This window comes from Vidua macroura, chromosome 2 (assembly GCF_024509145.1).
Source record: "Vidua macroura isolate BioBank_ID:100142 chromosome 2, ASM2450914v1, whole genome shotgun sequence".
Classification (NCBI taxonomy): domain Eukaryota; kingdom Metazoa; phylum Chordata; class Aves; order Passeriformes; family Viduidae; genus Vidua; species Vidua macroura.
The window spans coordinates 98,304,163-98,327,987 of NC_071572.1; the positions used below are offsets into that span (position 1 = coordinate 98,304,163).

At 44.4% G+C, this 23,825-nt stretch overlaps 1 protein-coding gene and 1 long non-coding RNA gene across 2 annotated transcripts; one reads left to right on the plus strand and one right to left on the minus strand.

The window, feature by feature from the left end:
• The first annotated feature begins 1,170 nt into the window (after window positions 1-1,170).
• On the plus strand, window positions 1,171-23,444 carry TMEM272 (transmembrane protein 272). The gene is made up of 5 exons (XM_053972000.1): window positions 1,171-1,478; window positions 4,957-5,036; window positions 12,129-12,188; window positions 18,547-18,629; window positions 21,796-23,444. Exons 2-5 carry the CDS (start codon window positions 4,979-4,981, stop codon window positions 22,156-22,158), a joined length of 564 nt encoding a protein of 187 aa, XP_053827975.1. The 5' UTR covers window positions 1,171-1,478; window positions 4,957-4,978; the 3' UTR covers window positions 22,159-23,444.
• LOC128804330 (uncharacterized) lies at window positions 14,590-21,760 on the minus strand. The gene is made up of 3 exons (XR_008436019.1): window positions 21,650-21,760; window positions 19,970-20,087; window positions 14,590-14,699 (listed from the first exon to the last, which is right to left on the minus strand). It is a non-coding gene; the product is annotated as an uncharacterized LOC128804330 (long non-coding RNA).
• Window positions 23,445-23,825: the final 381 nt, after the last annotated feature.

Consider the following 23,825-nt stretch of genomic DNA (forward strand, 5'->3'; position numbering starts at 1 on the left):
TAGCTCTATTACACTGAAGGAAAGAAGAACTAGGAGCACAGAAAGCCCAGCTGTCCAGTTTGGCCATTTGGATGGTGTGTCTCAGTCTCTTCCTGCTGTGCCTCTTCCAGCACCGGTGGAGAGCACCAGTCTCTTCCAGAAGTGTCTCCCTGCTCCCTTCATTTCCTCTACAGAGTCCATGGCTTCCTTTTCTAGGTGCTCAAATAAATCCCTGCTTCAGTGCAATGGATAAAGGCCACAGTCTCACCTTCTGCTTCGCTGTCAAACTTCCTCCACCAAAATTTTCACTCTGCAAGGCTATGGCAATCAGGCAGTCACACCACCATGAGGTCAGGGCTTTTTCCAGCATATTGGACCTTGCTGCAGGGGAAAGCATAGAGAGTGTAAGAACCAGCCTGTGGCTGTGGTTGTGCATGTGCTGGCCCAGCAGCATGCAAAGTTACCCATCAAACACCATCATTTTCTTTACCTCAGCTGACCCAGTGTGGACCCATTTTCTTAATGCAAAACGTGTAGCAGTGGGAGTTATATTGGTGATGAACTGTGCAAACCTGGCAGCTGAAGGCAGAATTGCTCCTTCTGAGCTGGAGCAGGCACTTTGTCAGCTCCCTGCTGGTGACTAATGAAGCAGGTAACCTTTTCTTTCTTGTGGGGCCTTCCTGAATGGACTCAAAGTACACATCAATCTTTACTAATGCTGTCACTCCTCCTGCAGAAGTGCTCTCCCTCAAACCCACTTTTTCTTGTGCAGAAACAAGGGCTTTCCAGCAGATTACCCATACCTATAATTACACCTGAGATGCCAGATGGTCACCTGCTGATGGGAAGGTGACCTAGCAGGTAACCACCTAACAAATAGATGACACTCTCCAGGGTGACACAAGACATAAACGAGCCAACAGCTAAGGCAGTGGCAGTTTCAAAGAGCTCTATCAGCTGCATTGATGGGGAAGGGGGGGAACTGCATGAACAATGAACCAAGTACTTAACCCTCTCTACTGATTTCTGAATAAATATTTTTTTTTCCCTCTAAAAGAAAAGACTTAGTGAAAGAAATTTGTTGGTGTTTTTTTTAATTTTTTTTCCCCTCCTGTACAGTCACCGTTGTGTGGGGTCCTTTGCTTCCCCCTGCTGTCACCCTGGAACGGCACAGGGTGGGCTGTGGCTCCAGCCAGCCGTGGGAGTGGGGAGCCTGATGAGGATGGGCTCTGCCGGCAAGCGCTCCCTCATCCCACAGCTCCCACGGTGCTGCCGTCGAGAGCTGTGAGAGCGGCAGGCCAGGAGGAATAAAAGCCAGCAAGCCCCCGCTCCGTGCCTCACCGCCCACGGGCAGGGTCCCAGGGAGCCGAGCAGAGCTCTGGGGTGCCAGCGGAGAGCGCTCTCCCAGCTGGCTGCCACTGAAGGCTGGATTTTGCCGTTCCTCTGCCCCATCTCCCACACGTGCAGGTGAAGGGATTTGGCACTCACAGCGCTCTCAGGTAAGAGGGGTTTGCTGGGAACTGGACAATGTGCTGGCATAACAACCAGTGTGGGGCTTTGTGGTTTGTTAGGAAACCGGATCTGGAAGAGGACTTTGCTCTGAATATTTCAGAAAAATAAAAAGAAATTGTTGCCTCTAGCAGTCCTTAGAGAAGAGCCCTTGCTCCGGAGGGGTTTGCTGGTCCATGTACACCTCCCGTGTCCCAGCAGGGATCCCCTGCTAGTAATAAGCCATCAAGTGGGAACTGGGATCTTAGGAAGCCCCACCAATTCTGCCTGCTGTGTCCACCAGTGCAGAGTGGGGCACCTGCATCTGGGAGAGAGAAGAGCTCAATTTGAAAAGTCTGAACACCACAGTACAAACGTGGACATGGCTCTTTGGACTGACACACGGTGGGGCCAGCCTGAAGTTGTCTTTTGGCTTTGCTGTAGGTCAGGCATGCACCAGTCACTCAGTGCTATCAGTCAGTGTTGACTCCTATTTTCTAAATATTTAGGATGAGAATAATGACCAGAAAAATAGTTTAAAGCTAAAACTAGCTGAAATAACAAAGGAAACAGGATGGAGGGTCTGTGCTACACACACTTAAGACTGTGCTTGTAAGGGGCAAGGAACTGAGTTACGACAGGAGGCAGTAATGCGACACACAGCATGTGTTCCAGGTGGGCAAACCTGGCTGCTGACCACCAGCACTGAGGGCACTCAGTGAGGAGTATGGGACAGCCTGGAAGAGGCACAGGGGTGCTGTGACTCTAGTGTGGCTCAGCTGCAACCTGCCACCCTAAAAAGCAGCTGTATGGAAAGACTCCAGCCTCCTGCAAGGGTTCAGAGACTTGTCCCTAGTGCTTGCTGGCCCTTCTAACCCAAGGGCAGGTCCCTTTCCACTGGGGAAACAAACTCAAGGAAGGACTGATGGGAGGAAGTCCAGAAGTTGTCTTTGGTCTTTATAAGTTTTTCCTGGCTGAGTTTTATGTTTTTCATATAACTTTTACAACTCACTATCAAACTGGGAGCAGGTACAGTGGGGCAGGATACCTTCCTGCCCTTGTAAGGCGCCAGTCTTTGTGCTGTGCCAATTTCAGTTTCCTGTGAGTTTCAGTGACAATTTCCCAGTTTCAATTGTGAAACAAAACCATTCTGCAGCTGCTTGGCTGCTGAATTGCACTTCAGCACCCTCACGCATTGGCACAAAAGAAAATAATTCACCCTTAACACCCACAGCAGCTTCTGCAGAATCATCAAAGGTGTGGGGGAAAGGGGCAACACCTCTTTATCTGGCAAATAGAATGAATTCTCTGAGGGATTTGTCAGTCGTGGAGAAGTCCAAGCCTCCAACATCTGAGGAAGAACTGAAACCATTACCTGGTAGTTTTCTGTGTTGTGCTCTTGCGTGAACATGCTTTGTGCACAGCCATCATGAAATTGCTTTCTTTATCTCACCTGTTAGAACCGCACAAAACAGAGCTCTGAATCACGGTCACTTCTGGGCTCTGTCACTAGGTGGTGACATGCTTCCAGATACCGAGTCCTCCTCCAGTTTTAGTGTAAAAGAGCAGTAAATAAAGACAAAACGTCCGTTTTACCCTCTCCTTATGGAAATACAGCATTCCCAGCCGCAATAAATTCTGCTTAAGATAATTTGATATTTAAGTGATTTTTAATATGGCATTGGATTGATTGGATTAATATTGTTTCTGTAAGAATTCCTTCTATAAAAGTAATTTTAGTCATAAACATTTACATAAAGGCTAATATTCCCGATCTACGCGTGATTTAGAACACCTTTGTTAGCAGACATTGCCAGATGCAAAATGAATACCTGTTTGTGCATCTTCTAGAAAGAAACCTGCACTGAAAGCTTTAAAGTTAATATGTCATTTAGTTGGGAAAAGTACCGGTTTCCCTTCCTCCTTTCTGTTTTCCCTGAGCATGCTTAGTTTTTTCCTTGAAATGCTCATCAATAGTTGCAGCCCATAGGTACAGTATTTGCTCTGCTGAAGAAGGTTTGGTGGCTGGTATGAGACACATGTACTCACCAGAGGTCAGGCACTCATATGCAATTTCCATTCAGTACTGATGGAGATGTCCTCTGGGATATGAAGATGAGGGCTGGAAAAGGAGAGCTAAATTCCATGAAACATCTGATGAGATCAGGCACACTAGAAACCTGGATGTATATGTTGGTGGCTGGCTGCTGCCTGCAAGGGTTACTGATCTGGTGGGATGTCTGTGAAGACCTCAGCCCCTGACTCTTGCTTGGTCATTCACCCACAGGTAAAACCAAACTTGCCTCTATTAACTGCCAGGAAACAGAATCTGCAATGCCATTGTGCAAGGAGCAAACCCCATCCCCTTCCCCATGGCAGCAGAGGGTCCTGTCTGGGCTTGGAGACAGCCTCCTCTACTCAGCCTTGACTAGTAGGGCTTGGACAGACTTTGGAGAGGGATATGGCCATGGATCAGGTGGTTGAACAAGTCTGTCTTTATCTTCAATATGTGCCTGGGACCCCATGGTCCCTAATAGGCTCTGGGCCAAGCTGGACACAGCATTGCACAAGAAAACCCTAGGATGGATCTCATGTCAACTTAGTACACAGTGAGGCTAAGCTTAAAATACTGCTCTCTAACCATTAAGAAATGTAGAGGCTATTTTGAGGTAGGTTCAGGAATGCAGCTTCCCTTATCCTGGCCTCCTCCACACACACCTTCCTCTGTCACACAGCTGCTGGTGGTTGCAGACTTGTGGTGACCCTGGCCAGAAGCTGAGGCTTGGAGCGCGTGTGTGTGTGTGTGTGTGTGTGTGTGTGTGAGCTTTCCACATTCCCATTGATGTGGAATGCTACTTAACTCTCTGGTGCTGTCTGAGGCCCGACCTTGGATGCCTGGCTGCTTGCTCATCCCTCAACCCACCTTGTAAAAATTCTTCTTTACAAGGAGCTACTTTCTAATCCAGCTACTTTTCTGTCAAAGGCATGTTGTTCTGGGCTCCCTGTGGTTTGCAGTTTTTAGTCCATATTCTTCTTCAGAATCCTCCTTGACCTTAAAACTCTTTTCATCCTCTCTCCTTATTTTCTTTAATTCATTTTTGCTCACTCGTTAATTCTTGCTGAGGTTTGTGTAGCAAACCCCACGTGTTTCCCTGGGTTTTCTCATAACATTTAAATGCTCTTTGTTCTGCCCGAAACCCAGTCAAAGTAAAGACAGAACCTTTCACAGTTTTCAGGAAGATGACATTAATACTTCTCCCCCAGCCTCTCCGTGACCCCAGGGCTCAAGCATCATCACCAGCAGGCAAGCACGGAGCTGCTGGAAGGCATTCCTGCCTCTGGGTATGCCCCGCTGCTGGCTGGGTTTGTGCATGCTTGGGGTTTTTGAGGGTAGTGAAAGCCTGCCAGCATGTGTGAGTACTCTGAGTCAAGATACTTAGTAAGGTAAAGACACTTCACATAGCCATATTGATTTCTCTGTCTCCACAGGCACCCCAAAAGGCTCACCACAATGGCTGCTGGCCTGGAGAAAGCCTGCCACCAGTGCATATCTAAAATTGCCAGCAATGGTAAGGCAGTTCTGGTAGCCATTGCCTCATGTATTTAAGCTGCCCTGTTGCTAAGCCAAGTATATAAAGGAATCACGATGGTACCAAGTCCCATCTGAATCTTTCATTGAAGTTTCCTTTCCTAGATAATTTTGGGAACTGATGGAGTGTGCAATAGTAACTCTACCCTAACAGCAGCTGCCTGTTGCAGTATTTGAAGTTTAGCAACCAGCACAAAATTTCTAACAAACACCACCATGTACCTAAATATGGGCAGCAACACATAGCCTAAGCAAAATAATGTGTTACCTTACACATGCAGTGCATGCAGAAGCATGCGCAGGGAAAATCACCTGAGAACAAACTCTCCAAGGAGCGATTCCCGCCAAGCAAAACTTCTGCCAGCCTGTGTGATGGCACAGAGACGCAAGTCTGGGGATGGAATATGGTCAGAAATATCCCCCCTTTCACCTAGTGAGATCTGGGACAGGTTATTCTTCCCTCTGCTTGCCTGCTCCCTGGCACAAGGGCCACTGCAGGTGGGGGTATCCCCTATAAGCAGCCCATTGCTGTGGGCTGGAAGCATCAGTTGTCTGGACAGAGGTTCCTTGGCGTGACAGCCTGGGCTTGCTGAGGTTTTAAAGCAACTGGTTCTTCCCACCCAGGGTGGAGGACTCAGAGGGCTGGAATGAGCTGACAGCTGGTTGAACAGGCTGGTTTTGCTCTCCGAGGAGCAATGCAGCAGAAAGTTGACCTGGGCTGAGCTGCACAGAAGCACAGGAGAAATACACTTCAGAGGTGGGGTTTTGTAAGATCAGGGAAGCAGTGTCCTCAGCAGGAGGTTAAAATCCATGGGTATTAAAGCAGCTTACTCTTGCTGACTGCATCACCTTTTCATTCTGAGTTGCAAGTGAAACTTGCAAACATGAAAGTGACATTTTGCTTTCACTTCTAGGCAGTAGCAATTTCTAATTCCACTCAAATACAAGAAGCAGCAAACCCCTTGACCACTCCTCATAAGTGATACTTTACCCACACTTACTGCTGCATTTGCCAGTCTAGAGTGTTACCTTGGAGTCTTCTATATTCCTGATCTTTGCTTTGCCTGAAAGGCTCTCAAAGCTCAGAATGAACTTTTATTAATGATTAAACCCCTCAACTCCTTGCCGTCTTACAACCTGGCAGAGAAAATCAGGCCAAAGGGACAGAAAGCTCAATCCAGGTCTCCCTGCAGAAACCTGGCACAGGTAGGGAAGGAGAGGATATTTTCTGGCCTACTTTTTCATGCTCATCACTGCCCCAGGGGAAAGGAGGGCTGGAGAGGGATGGAAAACAAGGGTTGCAGAGCATGCACCCTCATTACACCCTGACAAGTGCCTAGGTGTGGAACTGGGACCCAGCTGGTCCCTGTGGGATCCCTCACATCCTGCAGAAAAGGCATTCAGGGAGGATCTGGACTCATTGGTGAACATCACAATTTAAAAGGTCAAAAGTGGTATTTTCTCTGATTTTTGTTCCTAGTGCCTACAAGCAAAATGTTACCGTTTCCTGTTATTAAATTACCACTGGAACTTCAATGATGAGAGAGAAAATAATTAATCCTTTAGAATTTTTTTTTTTTTTTTGAAAGATTGGGATTAGTTCTGATCTCACCTATGCTCTTCTACACCAGAAGCACTCTCTTGGGTAGCTGAAAAATTACCCATGAGTGAGGAACTCAGAAATAACATTTCAGGAAAGTATCTTCAGGTTCTTCTCATGTTTAAGTTCAAAATAAGCTCTGCTTTAGTTATGGATCAACTAATGCATCCAAAATTGATTTTATGTTCATTAAAATGCCAGCCTTCATGAAATGCAGTGAGGCTTAATTTCACTTTTCCTTATCATCCTGTATTTATTTTTCAAAGAGCTTTTCAGCAAAATCCACAGTTGTACCTTTGGTCTCCTGGTATTTAAATAATTCTCAAGAGCCAACCCACCTGTGGAGCATTTTTTCATTCTTGGTGTAGCAATTTAAGTTCAGTCTTCAATTTATTGACCAAAATAAAAAAGCCTAGTCCACTACCCTGGGTCTACTGCAATGCAAACTGAATGGCTCTATATGGAATGCCTAAATACTGTTATAAAATTACTTCTGGAAATTATTCACAAGGGGCCAAATCCAGAATTTAGACCATGGCGTAACTGTAGTTCAGTATCCAGAGGCATCATATAAAATTCAGGCTGGACACTCTGCAATATTGCTCAACCCCCAAAGCACCTACACCTAGGACATAAATTTTAGGTGATGTGATGCTGATATCTGGGTACCAAAGTTCTACATCACAGTCATTCAACCCTAATGAAGCAAAGAGTGCTGGAACACAGCAAACAGCTGTTGGCCCTGAGCTGGGATTTGGTCAGTTTCCTCCCACTTCCCCTGCCTCAAATGGTGGCTTTGCAGTGGAATTAGAGGCCTCCATGGGAATGGCTGTTCCTTACCCTGAATCTTCCAGCTTCTGAGTTTCCACTTTGGTCAAGAGATTAAATCACGCCAGGGATGGAATTTCTGCCATTCATCCCCAGAGACTATTCCAGCAATTGATGGAATCCTTGCTATGGCATTTAGCCTCATGAACAGAGCAGTCTTTGGTTTTGTTCAAGGATATCTCATGTCTCTACTCTTTGGATACTCACAGGCCTGGTTTTGAGTGCTCAAACCTTGCTGTTATTTTCTTATTCGGTGGTGGCCAGCAAGCTGAACAGATTTAATTCCTTTCCTTCATGTTACTTCATTCAAGTCTTTTCTGCTATCCCATTTGAAATAGTGACATTTTCCTGTGACTTGAAAGCACAGAAAGACAGCCAGTAATCACAGCTACCAAAATCATGGGCAGACTCATCCCTGGTCTGTAAAACATACGATCTTACTGGGGCTGATTCCTCAGAAAGATCCATTGAGACTTTCTCTGCCACCACAACACCTCCACAGGCTGCATTCTTTCTTTGCTCCAAGTGTCTATCAGTACTGCAGGGGATGCCTGCAGATGCCATGAAGGAATAAAACATGGATGAAAATACCTGCTCCCCATCTGCACTCCAGCCTGTTACACCACCCATGCTGCAGTGCAGCACACTGTGACACTGCTTGCTAAGCTACTGCACTGCCATCTGCGTCTGCCTCAGGGCATCAGCAGGCATGGGGCCCTGCCAACTGAATTTGACCCAAATTTCCTAAAACCCAGACTGCTGGGAGTCAGGCCCCTTCAGAGCAGCATTCCCACAGGGTATTGTCCAAAGGGCACACTGTGAATTTTCACACAGAATTTTGCTCCTCAGCTTGCTCATGCAGATAAATCCTGGGGTAACTGCAGACTGTTTGGAAGCTGGTAGTATCTTGTTAAAAAAAAAAAAAATCTTTTTTTATCCAGAACCTGACAAACTACAGAACAAATAGCACCTAGGAGTGATGGCAATACAACCAACACTTCATTTATTACTGTATTTATTATCAGAGAGCTTGTCACTCTACTGAGCAGCTTGCACTACAGCTGTATTAGCATACTACTGAGGAAAGTAGGTAGATTGAGATTGATATTCACTTCTGATAATCCTGTGAAGACTCTTACCTGAAAAGAAAGAAACTTTTCTCTCTCTTCAAAGTAAATAGGGACAGCCCAAGCGGATCTGAAATTTCCAAATGCTTGGAAAACTCGTGGCAGCAAAATAAAGTCTGAGGAGCCCACAGGTGAATTGGTGTCACCTCCAGTACTGCCTCCAGATCCCAAGCAAATGCCAGAGGGCAACAGGCTGTGTGTCCTGAGGCCAGGCACAACAAGGGGGTGGCAGAGGACTGGGAGGAGAGCTGCAGTGCAGGGGCATGGCTGTGGAAGATGCAAAGGCTCGGGCATCAGACAGGAGAGAGACCATGACATACAGCCAAAATGTCAGCAGTGATCTCAAGTGTGCTTATTCTGTGGGGAAATCCTGGCAAGAGGAATTCAGCCAAACAGCAGATTTATATCAGCTGACTGTACTCCTGGGAAGGAGACCCAAAACCTGCACCCACTGATATAATTTTTGTGACCACAGATCTCAAGGAATGTGCAAGATATTCAGCCACCTGTTCTCTTCTTCCTCTGTTGTGATCCTAGACATGAGCTCTTCCCTCCATCCATTTTCCAGCATGTTTGGATCCCACAGCAGGACTTTACCAGTGCCCCAGCAGGTGCTGCCATGCTGGTACAGAGCAGTGAGTTCTCCTGCCTAATGCCCAGGCACCAGCTTCATGGAACAGATACCCTTTCGAGGCATGCCTGGAAACACTTCTAGTTGTGTTGTGTTTTTAGAGACTACCAGCCCTTTTTTGCTACTTATTCTAGGAATGGGGCCAGGGGCTTCTCTGACCAGCCTGTGAGGCGGTATCACTGACATAAAAACACCACAAGCCCCATATGTGAACCTGCTGCACAGCAGCGTCCTCTCTGCTGAGCCGTGCTACCCTGCGGCAAGTACCATTTTCTGAAGCAATTTGTCTTCGAACCAGAACGGGGCAGCACAACCCAGACAAACCCAGGCAGAGAATGCGTGTATCCCAGCTGAGCAGCATATCTGCGAAACCCCCCATACATTTAGGGAAAATCAGTCTTTAGCGCTGCTAGCGACACTGCGAGTGGCTGCAGAGCCCTGCCAGTTGTGTAGGCAGTTGTTGAAGAGCCTCACTTTGTTAAACATGGATCTGGAAGCCTTCCCAGACTATGCATCTGCCCCTCCAATTCGAGACCTAAGAGGCTGCAGCTGAATGGGGAGATAATGAGTAAATACATTCCCAGCGGCTGCTTTGGGAGCGGAATTAATGAAGCATTATCTTTTTCTCTTGAGCTCTGAGTGGTCTCTACCTCCCACTTCTCCCCTCCAAAAGCGGGCTGTTGGGCAGATGTCAGACACAAGCAAACACGGACACCTGTCTGCCAGATGTGTAACCTCACATGCACATGAGCTTTTTTTCAGAGCTTACTGCAGCGTCCCTCCTCCTCCTCCTCCTCCTCCTCCTCCTCCTCCCGGGCTCCTGAGCACTTCCCGTGCAGCACGGGCAGGGACAGGGGGAGCTACGAAACCACAGGCAGAGGGGTGACGTCGCTGCGAGGGCTGCGCTGCAATGACAGCACTTACGGCCACACCAGGCAGTCGGTGCAATGCCCTGCAGACCTGAGAGGCACCCCTTTGGGCACCAGATAAATGAGTTGCCCAGCCTGTGGGCACTGTTTGCACAAAAATGATGTTGGAAGCGCAACTCATTTACAATACTGTCGCTTCTTAATATAAAAGAATAGTCTAAATGACTTAACAGCAAGAGGAGCTAGTACAAAATGTGACATGTAAAAAGGGAGGCTCTAGGCTGAGTTGTTCTAATGAGAGGCTGTCAGTGGTTGAAAGAGATTAGTCAAGTGTAGGACACTATTCAAGCAGAGGAAGAATTTCTGTATTATGCAGCACTCAAGAGATAGGAGTCTGAGCAAAAATGAGAGAGAGAGAGAGAGACAGAGATAGAGAGAGGGAGACTGGCCGACAAGGAAAGGAGGAGGGGGCAGCACAAAGGAACAGAAGTGCTTTCTTCAGCTCAAAATACCCTCAGTCTCTCCCAGTTCATAGAGATAACAAACATGCTACTTCAGAGAAAGATGTCTTTCAAGAGCTTAAGTGTAAGATCCTGGTTCTCTGTGGAGAAAACATGAGCAGTATGTGGGGGATGGTGTATTCCCATGAAAAGTGTCTGCGAGTCAGAAAGCCTGGTGGATCTGCTCTGAATTTTGATGCTGCTCCTATGTGCTCTCTGTTTCTCCTTCTGTAAAACAGAGGCAGTGATGCTGCCCTTTTTCTCTAAGGCAGCCTGAGGGTGGTATTTTGGCAGTGCTGCAGAATTTTTTTATTTCCAGAGCGGCACTGTCTGCAGGGTGCTGGCAGTGTCCCTGCTCCTGCAGGGCCAGGGGGACACCATGCACCTTGCAGAGGTTGCAGTTCTCTGGCATGGGGAACTGTGGGACACAGTATACCTGGGAAAAGGGGCTGGTCCCAAGCCAACTCCAAATACTTGCTCCAAGGTTTTTTTTGCAAGCCTCCAAGGAGACATCCTACTCCTTTTCTTATCCGTGCTCTTCGCAGCCCCTCTGCAATCTCTGCCCACCTGCACTGTGGCACCCTTAGGCACACACTTGCAGCCTGAATAGTTTCTGGAAGGGCTCTGAAGGGACACTTGCCACAGAATGTCCTCATTATATTTTACTCTCATTTGGCAGGGCAGCGTTTCACTTTAATGTTGCCAAGTGTTCATGATTAGGCAGAGAGATGGCAGCTTTTGTGAGACAGGCTGCTCACACTGTCCTAGACGCTAGTGTCCCTCACCCACCGTGAAGGTAAGCATTCATCCTCTGCAGCACCTGGCTGTGCAGGGAAAACATCAGGGCTCAGATACACCAGCAACCTCTAGGGAGTAAGTAAGCCCCTCAGGTCCACCCACCTGCAGGGAGACTCTATGTGCACCCCTAAGAGCATCCTTCCACACAGCTTAAGCTGATCTATTCCAATGACAAATCCCACTTCTTGCAGCAGGGCTGCTGCCTTTGTGCTCATGAGCTAAGCTGGGTCAGGGAGTTAGACCAGACAGAAACTATTCACATCTGTGATAACGACAGTTTATTTAGCTATCAATGAAAACTAAGTGGAATGGCATTAAAGCTGCTATTTGCTTAGCAAACAGATATGGCTCATCAGTTGCCATGGATTAGCTGATGCAAAATTACTTGTTACTGCACAGTCGCCTGGCAGTGCCTCTGAAAAGGATGCAGGATAAGGCAGCAATGGATGACTCCTTGCCCTTGGATTAAGACAAGCTGCAAGTAATAGCTACAAAAGCAGTTTGTGTCTCTCACTGCATCCTGAAGTGATAAAACATGTGCTGGTTCCATCACCTCAAATGCTGCACCATGCAGGTGATATTCCCACCCCCTCAAGTGCACTGCATTTCTTCCTACACAGTTGTGTGGATACAGAGCATCTGTAAAGAACTGGATGGAAATGCTGGCCTCTAAACCTGAACTAGCCCAAATAAAACTGTCTTTCTTTTTTCCTTCACAGCATGCTTTATATTTGGGCTCCTCGCTTTCCTTGCCTTACCACTGTCCATGACTTTTATAGGTAAGTTGACTACTAAAGTAAATTGAAAGTAAAAACTTCCTGGCACTCTGTGGCTGTTTAACATATCTGGTGGAAAAAGGAACTGGAAAATTCAGGGTTTCCAGCTGTTAAATCCTTGTCTTGGTACTTTAGCTTCAGACAGAATCTCAGCCCACACTCCATATCAGGGAGGAAGAAGTACTTGAATTTTGACCCTGTTTATCTTAAAAACCCCTCCAGTGTGTTTTACCTCAAAACCCAGCTTTGTCTGTGGGAGGAAGCTCAGAATCTGACACATGAGATTTCATTACTCAGGATCCCTCTGCCTTAGCTACACTGCAAAAACTCGTAGAAGCATAGTGCTGGAAGGGAAAAAGAAATGCTGTAGGCTGCTATGTCTCTACCTTTTTGAAAGTCAGACCTGGTTTTTGGCTGATCTGTCTCTGTATAACCCCTCAAAGGCTGGATTTGTGAGTAGCATTTCAAGATCAAATATTTAAGAAAGGAAAATCCTTTGAGCTACACAATTTTATACCTTTTTAAACTGCATAAGGCCCCTCTTTTCTTAAGCATCACCCTTCCCTTACCATTAACATAGATCTTTATTTTTTCTATAACACTTCATTGCTCCCTTTCAGCCTTTCATATCCTCCATATGGGTTGTGAACCCCACTTGAGAAACATCAGTGGAGACACCAATCCACCTCTGCTTTCAGACAGGCTCATGTGCTCACAGCATCCCTGACAGATGTCTAACTTGCCCTTGCTCAAGGAAATACCATGGCTTCCCAAGGAGTCTATTTCAACATTTTATTGCTCTCAAAGACAAAATATTTTTCCCCATATCCAACCTAAATCTTCCCTATGGCAAATTAAACAGATTACAGCCTGTCCTGCCCACTGTGATCACAAAAACATATTGGTCACTGTACTACTCAAGAGATCCTTTGAACTGTTTGAAGGCTGCTATTATAACCCTGCTCCATCTTCTCTTTTCTTTTCCCAGAGGTCTTAAAAACCTAATTCTTTCATCCTGACCTCACAGGTCACTGTTTCTGTAGGTTTGTTTTTTTTTTTTTTTTCATTTTTGCCTCCCTCCTTTGACCTTTGGCCAATGTAAGTATTTTTCCTTATTAATAAAAGAATGATGTAACACAGGCCTCCAGCTGAGACCTGAGGAATGAGCAGTGCAGAGTAATTAGCTCCTCTGTTTAACATGCAGGATTTCTGTAAACACACCTCAAAATTAAACATGGTCTCTCTGCAGCAACCCATTTCCTCCAATTTAGTTTATGGTGCATTGTAAGCCCAGATGGTTTTTGGCAGTGCTGCTCCCTACCAGACATATCTTGTTTTTTATTTACCTTGAAGTTTCCTCCCCTACACACAGTGTTTGGCTCTATCAGTTTTTGTCTTGTAGATTTTGAATGCCTTTTTCCAGTGCATCCAGATCGCTTTGAATTCAAAGTCTTCAAGAGCCCTTGTCTTTGAGAAGCTGTTCACCTGGTGCCTCGTTACTCATGAGAGATGGTCCAAAGGAACTCCAGATGCAGATGCTGAGGGCAAGCTGCATCTCACCTAGACTCAGACTGTGTGCATCCACAGCCAGGCTGAGCGCTGCATGTTGTCCTTGCAGGCTGTTAAGGGCAATGGACATTCCGGACAGTGAAATTCCCACACCGTCTCTTAGGTGTCTGCCTCGAGATGAGGTGACTTTTAAGGCAGTTGGGACACCTGGCCCATTGGCATGGATAGTTATCCAAACCCACATAATAAGTGTTCAGCTAAAGGTTGGTGCTATTCCCTTAATCTGGGGCTTTCAAAGTACCACTCATGACTATGGTGGGATTCCGATTAGGATGTCCTAATTAGGATGCCCTAATTAGGAACCAGGGAATTCTAACAAGGGATTAGGGAGCAATTACGAAGTAGGGAAATGGACTGAACTGTTACATCACAACACTTCTGCTCTTATACTTACCCATGACTTAAGATTGCTATTTATCCCTTAAGAAGATTCCAGCTTTAGCTTTTCCCCAGGCTGAATATGCCTGAACTGTGAAATAGGGATGGGAAGGTATAATACAAAATGTGGCACAGTTTCCATGCACACTGACATCCTGCCTTCTGGAAATGAATCCAGGTCTGGAATCTGACCACTTATAAATATAATTTCTCAGGAACATTTCACAGTATCTTTAAGATCAGAGAAGTGGAAAGTCTATAGTAAGATATTAGCCTGGAGCTCTGGATATCTCCTGCATCAGATACAGAGCCCTTTTTTTCCCCACAACTTACTGAAATTAAGAGATAATGTCACTGTAATGTAGTGTTGTCAGAGGATATTGGTTTCCTGCAGCTCCATATCAGCAAAGGTATTTTTAGGAAAATGAAATGTCAAGAAAAATGCAGATATTTATTTTCCAAGCAAAACCCTGTGATCTTCTGATAATATTCTGTTACCATGATCTTAGAAAAAAACTTGCTGATGTGCCTCCAGTCATTTTGGCTCTTGCTTCCTACAGAGGAAAACTGTGAGATAAAATACTTGTTAAAACTCAGAGATGAAAAACAGGCAGCCCTGGTAATAATTACATGCGAACATTATACACTCTTAAATTTTGATAATGCTGTAAATCACAGTATAATTCAAGATACATGAAAAGGACTCAGCATATTTTCCAACCTGCAGACTTGTGACATCATTTAAGCCATAGATTGTTTAGCAGCTTTTTCACTTTTACTGGCAGAGAAGATCTCTTTTTTTTCATTAAACACTCCAAAGATATAGAGATTTATTTAAATTTTTTTTAGTTTCCAGGACAATGAAGAATTACTTCCAATAACCCATTCTTGTACAGTGTCCAGAGTACCTTTATATACAGAATTCGCCAAGGATAGTTAAATCACATTTGAAAGCTGATGACATGTTTTTTTTTTTTTTTAGTAAGCAGTCTAAATTGCCCCCTGTTCAAATTTAACCCAGTACTACTCCTCACACTCATAACACCAAGTAATTCCTCAAATAATTCCTCAAATCTCAAATGCTCCCAGGAATTGTCTGAAGCCTATTCTCATACTCCGTGCCTTTACGTGGGAACCAGTCTTGTGCTTTAGCAGTTGTTGTTTAACACAATCTTTCCTTGCATTCCAGTCCTTCAGCCACTCCTCTGATTTGCTGATATGCTTTCTGATAAAATGGGGCCCAAAAGCAGTTACTTCGAGAGAAATTCTCTGCAGCACTAGATCCAAATGTAAGGTCCACAGTTAGGGGGCTTACTGACTGAGGTCTGTGCTAAGTGATGACAGCTGCAGGCATCCATGAGGAACACCTGAAAATGGCCTGGCATGTTGAGGTCTCTGCCTCCCATTAGGAATAAAGTTGTGTAGTGGGCACCAAACAGCGGATCAGCTTTGCTATACAGCAGCCCTCCTTTCCTATGGGTGTACTTCAGCCATTTTCAGCTGAGAAGAGTAAAGCAGCTAAAAAGAGGCCAATGCTGTATTGATTTTCATTGGTCCTGACCCCTCATCTCATGGATAATCATGAGTCACAAGGACACTTGGTATGTAGCAATCCTTTGTGGGCCATGCCAGAGCACTGCCCCAAATGGTGCCCTTAGAGAAGCTCATGTCCTGGTTGCTCACAAGTGCTCTTTCCACTTGCTGGACCCTGTGTCCTGGATCCCACTGCAGTGTTGTTCTGTGGCAGCCAGGAGGTAAAATGTGCAAGTACCTCTGCTTTCCCAAGCCTCTCATCTCTTTTTTTTTTTTCCCCTTTGGATGCTGTTCAGGCTGTGTCTGATCTTGCAAAGGTCTTGGTTCATTCATTTGGACTCCTGTGCTGGTCTGTGTTGTGGTCAGGCTCAATTGCTTTGCACTCTGAACCACAAATTGCTCTGGCTTGCAGGGAGCATTGCAGTAGAGGCAGATCTTTGATCTCACATGGTCCATATATCCCATCTCTAGCAGTCAAAGGAGAACATATCTGTTGCGTATGGGAAAGAAGAGCTTGCACTGATGCTTTCCAACTAGTTTTGGTGTTCCCAGATAAACCAAACACACGCTGTGTGAGAACTGATTGGCACATTCATTGATTTCACTGTAACAAATACCAGTGCCCATCTGTCAACTGTAGGTCCACATTTCCTATTCACACCTTGGGGTGTATTTTTAAAGTTACAACTGTATTACCTGCTTTGACCTACTCGTTTGCTGTCATATCTATCTGCAGTATTCTCTCAAAACCTACAGAGTGCTGCTGTCACTCAAATCCTTCCCAAGACTGACAGATGTCATGTTATATATATTAAAGGATTCCATAATAGATTTGTCTGGGAAAGAGAATCAGAGCTGCATGAAAAAAAAAAAAGAAAGGCATTTTTCTCTTTTTTTTTTCCCTCAAACTGAAATCTCATTTAACACATTGGAAATAGAAATTGCCTAGGTTCCTAAATGGAAATATATTCCCAGTGATCCCTGGCCAGCTGCTTTTGTGGCAGGCTATTAGATGGCTAAGAACTCTGGAAACCTTGGCAGCAGCTTTCTGATGAACATGATGTAATTTGTGACAATTTCCCTGCTGCCCACCTCTGTAAAGCTGGGAGTCTGAGCAGGTCTCAGTGTTACACAGTGGCAAAATGGACAAAAAATTACAGCTTTGTAATAAGAATGAAAGGGGAGAGAGTCCAAATCCATCTAAGTGCAGCCTTTTTCATTTATACAAAGGTTGGTAATAAATACTTAGTATAGAAGAGTAGAGTGGACTCCACAGCCCTTACACACAGGGAATCACAAAACTGCAGACCACAAAACACTGTCCCCTGTCCTGTGACTAAAGTCAGACCTGTAACAAGCAACCACAATCCAGAGCACCTGTATTATACCATGCAAAGAGTGCAGGAGATGTTCAGGACATCAGCAGTGTTCTGGACCAGCAATAGCAGTGGATTTGGTGGGCAAATTGACAAGATAAAGAGGATTACAGCTATAGAAAAGAAAAACCAAAACAAAACCCAACCCCTCCTCCCGCCCAAAAAAAAAACCCAACCACAAAAAAACCCCACCATACCAAAACCCACTGATACTTCTTTCCTAATTCCTCCTACTCTGTGTAGTTCTGAAAATGGAGGCAAGACATTGTACCTGAGAGATGTTTAGCACTAAGACTAGCACATTCCTTTTGGTATCCTGCAACTAGGTAACCCCAATTATTCAGAGAAAAGTCAGAATATCTCCTTGCAAACCATTTATACAGCAAGAAGAAAACAGAAAATCCTTTCTACCCTGTGCAACTGATCAGTCAAAGCCTTGAAACATGGGATCAATACCAATACAATTACAGTATAATGAACTGTTTAAAATTTCTGAAGATGTCATTGGGTACGAGACTTGGGCAGGGGATTCATCCCAGCTAACTTACAGGTATCTACAGCTGGCAGTCTAGATTTCTTGTATAGCCATGGAGAGACAGAAGTGCTTTCAGGGACCAATTCACCCAACCCATTTCAAATGCCTATCTTAGGAAAAATGAATTGAATTTTACAAGTGCCTACTTCTCTCTATTGACTACAGAGTATAGAAAACTAGTTCACTTATGGATGCCTGCATTGCAGACATCTATATTTGGACAGATGAGTTTCACTGCCACAGACCTGTATCACAAGCTTCAGTCTCTAATGCCAGCAACATCCTCACACAGCCATACACTCTCTTCCCTAAAACTTACCCAGCTTTCTCTTTCTTGCAGTAGATTTGAGGGTTGCCAGGGTCCTCAGCTCCATAACAACCAATTCTTTTATCCTCCAGCAACCCAAACGTCTTGGAAACTTGAGTTTCTACAGCTCCCTATCAGCTGCTTGGAAAGCTAAAACAGTTCCAGGTGCTCCCACGGGTATTGGCTCCCAAGCTTCCAGGCATCTGACTCAGGAACATGCCACACTCATAGGAACTAATGAGCAGGAAAATTCTGGGGGAAGCTTATCAGAATTCCTTCTTTTCATGGTTTTGATTTTCACTGAATTTTCTACTGCTGATGAAAATTCCCTGTCCAGCTCAGTCAATGGGTCATTTAACAAAGAGCTGTGGCTGAAACGAATGACCCCTATATGTGGCTGCAATTAGTATTGCCAGAAAATAGTAATGTTGGTTTTGCCTTTGCTCTCTCTCTTCCTTCTCCTGTCTTTTGCTTGTTCATGGCCCTCACTCCTGTAGTGGGAGATGCAGCCCCCTTTTAATTCAGCCCCCATTTCAACAGACACAAGGATACAAGTCTTGGGTGTAAGCACTACACTTCACTTACAGCATCTATAGTTTTCACTGTACAGCTTGTTGCAATATCTGTCACTTGAGATAACAAACATCCATTTTTGCCGTTCAGGAATGAAGTTTTTGGAAGACTGCCCAGTTCAGCCACTGATTCCCTTATATCTGTTGGTGGGTGGTGTGATTGGCAGCTTAAAGGTAATGTGCCTTCTGTGTGTGAAAAATATTTTGTGTGACTCGACTTTGACTTGCTAGTTAAGACAAGATGATAGCTCCACACAGCCACATGCACCCAGTACTGGAGAGCTACAGGACTGGACTGTGCTTATTCCATTACCAAAAGCATCTGTCAGTCAAGTGAGCTGCTAATGAGCTCAGCATTGTCCCACACACTGTGGGGTGACTTTCCTTCTGCATCACAGCATCTGTGCTACAATCCTTACTGAGGGAAATGACTACTTAACATGGATGCCTGTGGTAAATGGGGTCCTTTTTCCACAAGCAATCCTCCAAGCACGTCAAATCTTTCTCCATTATTTTCATACAGACGGGAGAAAAAGTTAAGTTATTCTCCTTGCTTTGGGAATACTACAAAACCACTTGTGTTTGTACATAGTCCTTCACAAGTTCAATTTACTCCCACTCTGACCTGGCCAGAAGTAAATGACTGCAGCAGAATCACTTCCTTCCAAAGTAAATATATCCCTGCAACACAGCAGGGCTTATTAATCTAGATGCAGCATTTTCTAACCACAACTACCTGTCTTCTATAGGACTGTGCTCACTTATATCTTTGCCGAGCCACAGTCTGGCAGTTTGACAAGTAGAGTCACCTTCATACCTGTGATAAACCCATGTCCCTATAAAGCTATATAACTCTGCATTGACTCTAAAAGATCCACCCTGTTCTGACAGTCCCTTTGCAGATGGTGTTAACTGGCTTTTAGGGAGCATGAAGAGCCTTACCACAACATTTCTAGCCTGTTTTCTTTGCCAGGACTGAAAGAAATGGGAAAGAATCCTCCTCTGCAGGTCTCTGCATTCACTGCACTCTTTCAGAGTGGTAACCCAAGAAAAACACAGTACATCACTGGGATATGAATCATGCCCTCCAAGGACCTTTGGTCAGTAAATAAGAAAATGGAAAAAAAAAAAAAGAAAGTGCTTAATCTTATTACAAGGAATTTGCTATGTTGTGAGTTCTACTGGCAAATGCTTAGTCAGTCATTCGATCACACCAGTGGACTTTTCTGTATAATCAAAGGTTCATTTAATAATAGTTTAAAAAAGATTAGAGCAGAACTGAAAGGAAATTTTGAGGCTAGTGGATTGAAGCTTTCATAAAAAATGTTGACTTGTTCTTAGCTATTTCTGGTTTAAAAGTCAGTTTTTCTCAGTATAACTAAGGTGGCAAACAGATCAGTTAATATTCATGCTGACATAAAATAATGGTTTGAATTTTACTTCAATTGACAGCAGGACTGCTTATTTTGCAGTTTGGCAATGCATTTGGTCAGAACTTGATTAGCTTCACTCACGTGTTATCTCAGCGCTTGGTCTGCAGCCAAATTCAAGTCTCTTGCCCATCTGAACTCTGCCCTCTGTTCTGTTCACTGGACTGCACTGACTTCATCCACTAGTGCCCTTGCTTGAGCTCTGAAAGTTAAAAGGTCAGAGAATGGGTGCAGGATGAAGTCTGAATGGATGCTGTCCTGTGATGGACATCATCTAATGGCAAGTCATTCTAGCCCAGATCTGTGCAGACTGTGGGCTCCTCATCTATTCCTTTACCACCTCCAGTCTTTTAAAAAGCACTGGTAACTGTTCACCAAGGCAACTGAACCATTCTAGAGCACCCAGAGAGGCCTGTTGAATTCATGCCATGCTGCTCCATAAATGTATGTTCAGCAGCTAGTAACAATGTGAGTGACTGCCAGCAATTTCTTCAATCACGCTTGGCAAGGCAATATCCATAAGAATTAAATGCACTTTCCGTGAACTACTTAGATGCAGTTGAGATTCATAAATCTACCTGGGAGGTTTCTCTGACTGCTTCAAACCCAGTACTCATCTGCCATTTAACCCCATTCTCACTGCTGAGCTTGATAGAACCTGAGTGCTGAGCTGAAAGCTAAATGGACTGAGGTAGGCTTCAGGTCCAGCCACAGGCAGCCTCATGCAGAAACCTCAGAGCCACTGGCCAGGCAGGTTTATCCCTCCTGTGCCTCATGAGTCTGTGTAAAATAAATGTTCATATGAGAAGATGATAGTTTGAGCAAGCTTGTTGCTTTGAGTGCTCAGTTGGAGGTGAGACATTAATGGAAACAACATTTTTTTGCCTATGTTGGTGCTGGGACTTTAAAATGTGTTTCTCAAAAACTGGAACCAACACCTGGGCTGGAAAACCAGTTGGTTTTGTGAACAAAAATTTAATCATTTATATATAACCAAACAGAGAAGAGTAAGAATAAGAGAAAACTCTCTGCATTCTCTTGCTAAGCTTTTCCTATTGAAAATGGGGCATATGGAATAAAATCTGAACCAGGAAAAATATATACCCAAACAGGTTTTCGTTGGCCAGTGTTCTGGAGAAAAAAGAATGTAAAATGAGGGGTGCTCTTCTCTTTTTCAAGCAGAAAAATGAGCACAGATTATAACTCTGTGAAAGAGAACATGACTGAGAACAGTGCATCTACCTGTGTTCTTTGTATTGCCAAGACTAAACAAGAAATGCAGGTAACACTGATGAGTCCTACTGCAGTTCCCTGTATACCAGACCTTCCTAACCACCTGGCATCATGGTATTCCCCATATTTCTCTGCTAGTTTCGACTGAAGGCAGGAATCGGGCAATCTGGGAAAATGGCACTTAATTGAAGAAAATTTGACAACAGTACATTGCAAGTATCTAAAGCAACTTCTTTGAGGTTTAAGTCATAGTCTATATGCTTCATAATTTGATATAAGCTGATTCAAATTTATAACCATGGAAAAATAGAGTTAGAAGAGAAAAATCTACCCATTACAAGGCAGGAACTACACTACTCAAGTCATTTAGCAGTTACTCTAATCTGTTCTTAAAAGTCTCCAGCGTGGGAGCTGCTGCCATTTCCCTACACAATCTGTTCTCATGCCTCTCCATTAGCAATGTTTTTCCAATGTATGACCCCTGCTGGTGAATAACCTACAAGGAAAAAATGCATTGTTGTCCAGCAGTACCTGCCTTATTTGTGGCTCCTTAGCTCTCTCTTACACTGTTTTCCCACACCTAATCTAATTTGACCCAAAGACTGGCAGTGGCCAGAAGGTGTTCAGACTCTCTGCAGTCACTTTACTTATTCCCTTTTCTCCCCCAATGCCTCCAGGTGACTCTCCTGCTCTACGACTCAACCAGGATGAGGCAGCTGCTTTCCAAGTCTGTTGTGATTGATGATGATGACGACGACGAGTATCCCTGGAGGCAGAATGCTCACAAGTACTACGTCCATCTAACCCTCAGTCTTTTCCTCTTTCTCTGGTTCATTCTTGGGAACTACTGGGTTTTTTCTGTGTATCTGCCAAATTTCATCCCGCCTTTTCATCAGCCTCAGGATTACTGTGACAAAACCCTGTACATTTTTGCTGTTGGTGTTCTCATTATTAGCCATACTGTTCTGTTTCTTCTTATCTTTTGTAGCTGCTGCATATACTGTTTTTCCAGGCAAAGATTCTCTTCTGAGGAAGACTAAATGCTACATAAATAAATCTCCAGATTTTTGGGAAAGTGTGTACAACAAAGAACAGGCAATAATTCACCCTTGTGCACATCTTTGTTGTACAATATATATGCGTGATAGCAGTCAACTTCAAGGGGAAATTAAAAAATACATTGCCATCTGGAAATAGCTATGCTGGAATACAGCATAGTCTATGCAAAAATGCTGCTGCAGGTGCCAGGGTGTACTCCTGCTAACTTTTACATCCCATTTTTTAACTCTGGATGTTTTATCAGGAGCGTGCTCTTGCAGATAGCAAACTCCTCTAAAACCAGGTCCCCGTTGTGTTGCATATAGCACAGAACATCTTTGCCTATAAAAGTAGCCATGTTGTTCTCTTCACTGGGATCCTAACTCTCCCATAGTTTTGATGAGGTTTGTTATTGTCCCTGCATTGTAGATGAGGGAGCTGAGACAAAGGGTTGTATTCAGGCCACTTTGCAAAGCATATGGACTCTGGGAACTCTGAGAGTAACTGAGATGCTCACTAGAGAGCTACTCAGGCTATTGTCAGACTGGTCAGTAAGAAGCTGTGATAGCAATACGAGCATGTATAAAAGGCAGCCTGAATATGGCCCTCAGGTCTCTTCTGAACTTGGACTAGGAAGCATCTATATCTAACTTTGGGGCTAAACCAGACAGTATGAATACATCCATATATAGCCAATACATCCAGTGAGCCAAGGCTGCTTTGCAAGTCTTTGGCAGAACAAAGAACTAAGCTACTGAGTGTCAGATCGATGCTTCAAGCAGGGCTCAGCATTCCCCAGTCAGGGGATACACTTTTTCTATAACAGTAATTTGTCAGTACCACACTAACACAAAGATTACTGTCAAACCATTATGGTCAAGTTCATAGAAAAACTGATGATGTTACCTTGGTATTTTGAATATAAACCACAACAATAAGAGATGGGTGGGGATGTGAGAATTTCAGGCAGATGTGTGCTCTACAGCAGTTCTCTGGTTGTGGTGTGAATGTACATTTGATTTGTTCACCTTGGTGCTGTACATATGGAAATCTGTACTTAATGGACAGATGTGATGCAAACAGCTTTTCAGTCAGCAGCAGCAGCTTTAAAAGCACCAGCATGCAGAGAGACAATTTTTTTTGTGACATGTAATGGAACAACCCCAGAAGTGGTCCTGGTAGGTTGTTTTTTCATGTGTTGATGAATGCCATGTAAAAGTGCTCTTTCTGCTTTTGCTCTTATGTACTTATATTAATGTGGTCAAAATGGAGGGGCTCTCCTCTAGATGAGCTTGAGGGTGGCCCAAGGCACAGGAAAAAAAATGTGTGTTTTGTGTACTTTGTCTGTTAAAAACCTCACAGCTGAATCGTGTGTTTTAGAGAAATCCAAAAGGGTTATAAAATGCCTGTGAAAGGGTGAGATATGCAAAAGAGCTCAACAATATGCCACAGCTGAACAGGGTCTGCTCAACCATCCTTCCTGGGACTGAGCCTGAAAGCAGTGTAACATCTGTGGGAACCACCTGTCTTCAAACACGAACATTTATCTCACTGGCTATTGTATAGATAAGTAAGCCTGCATCTGGCTTACAAGGATTTTAATTCAGGCCCCAGATTTAAGAATTGTTTATTTCCAGAGAACTAATCTTAGATAAAAGGTAGGATAAAG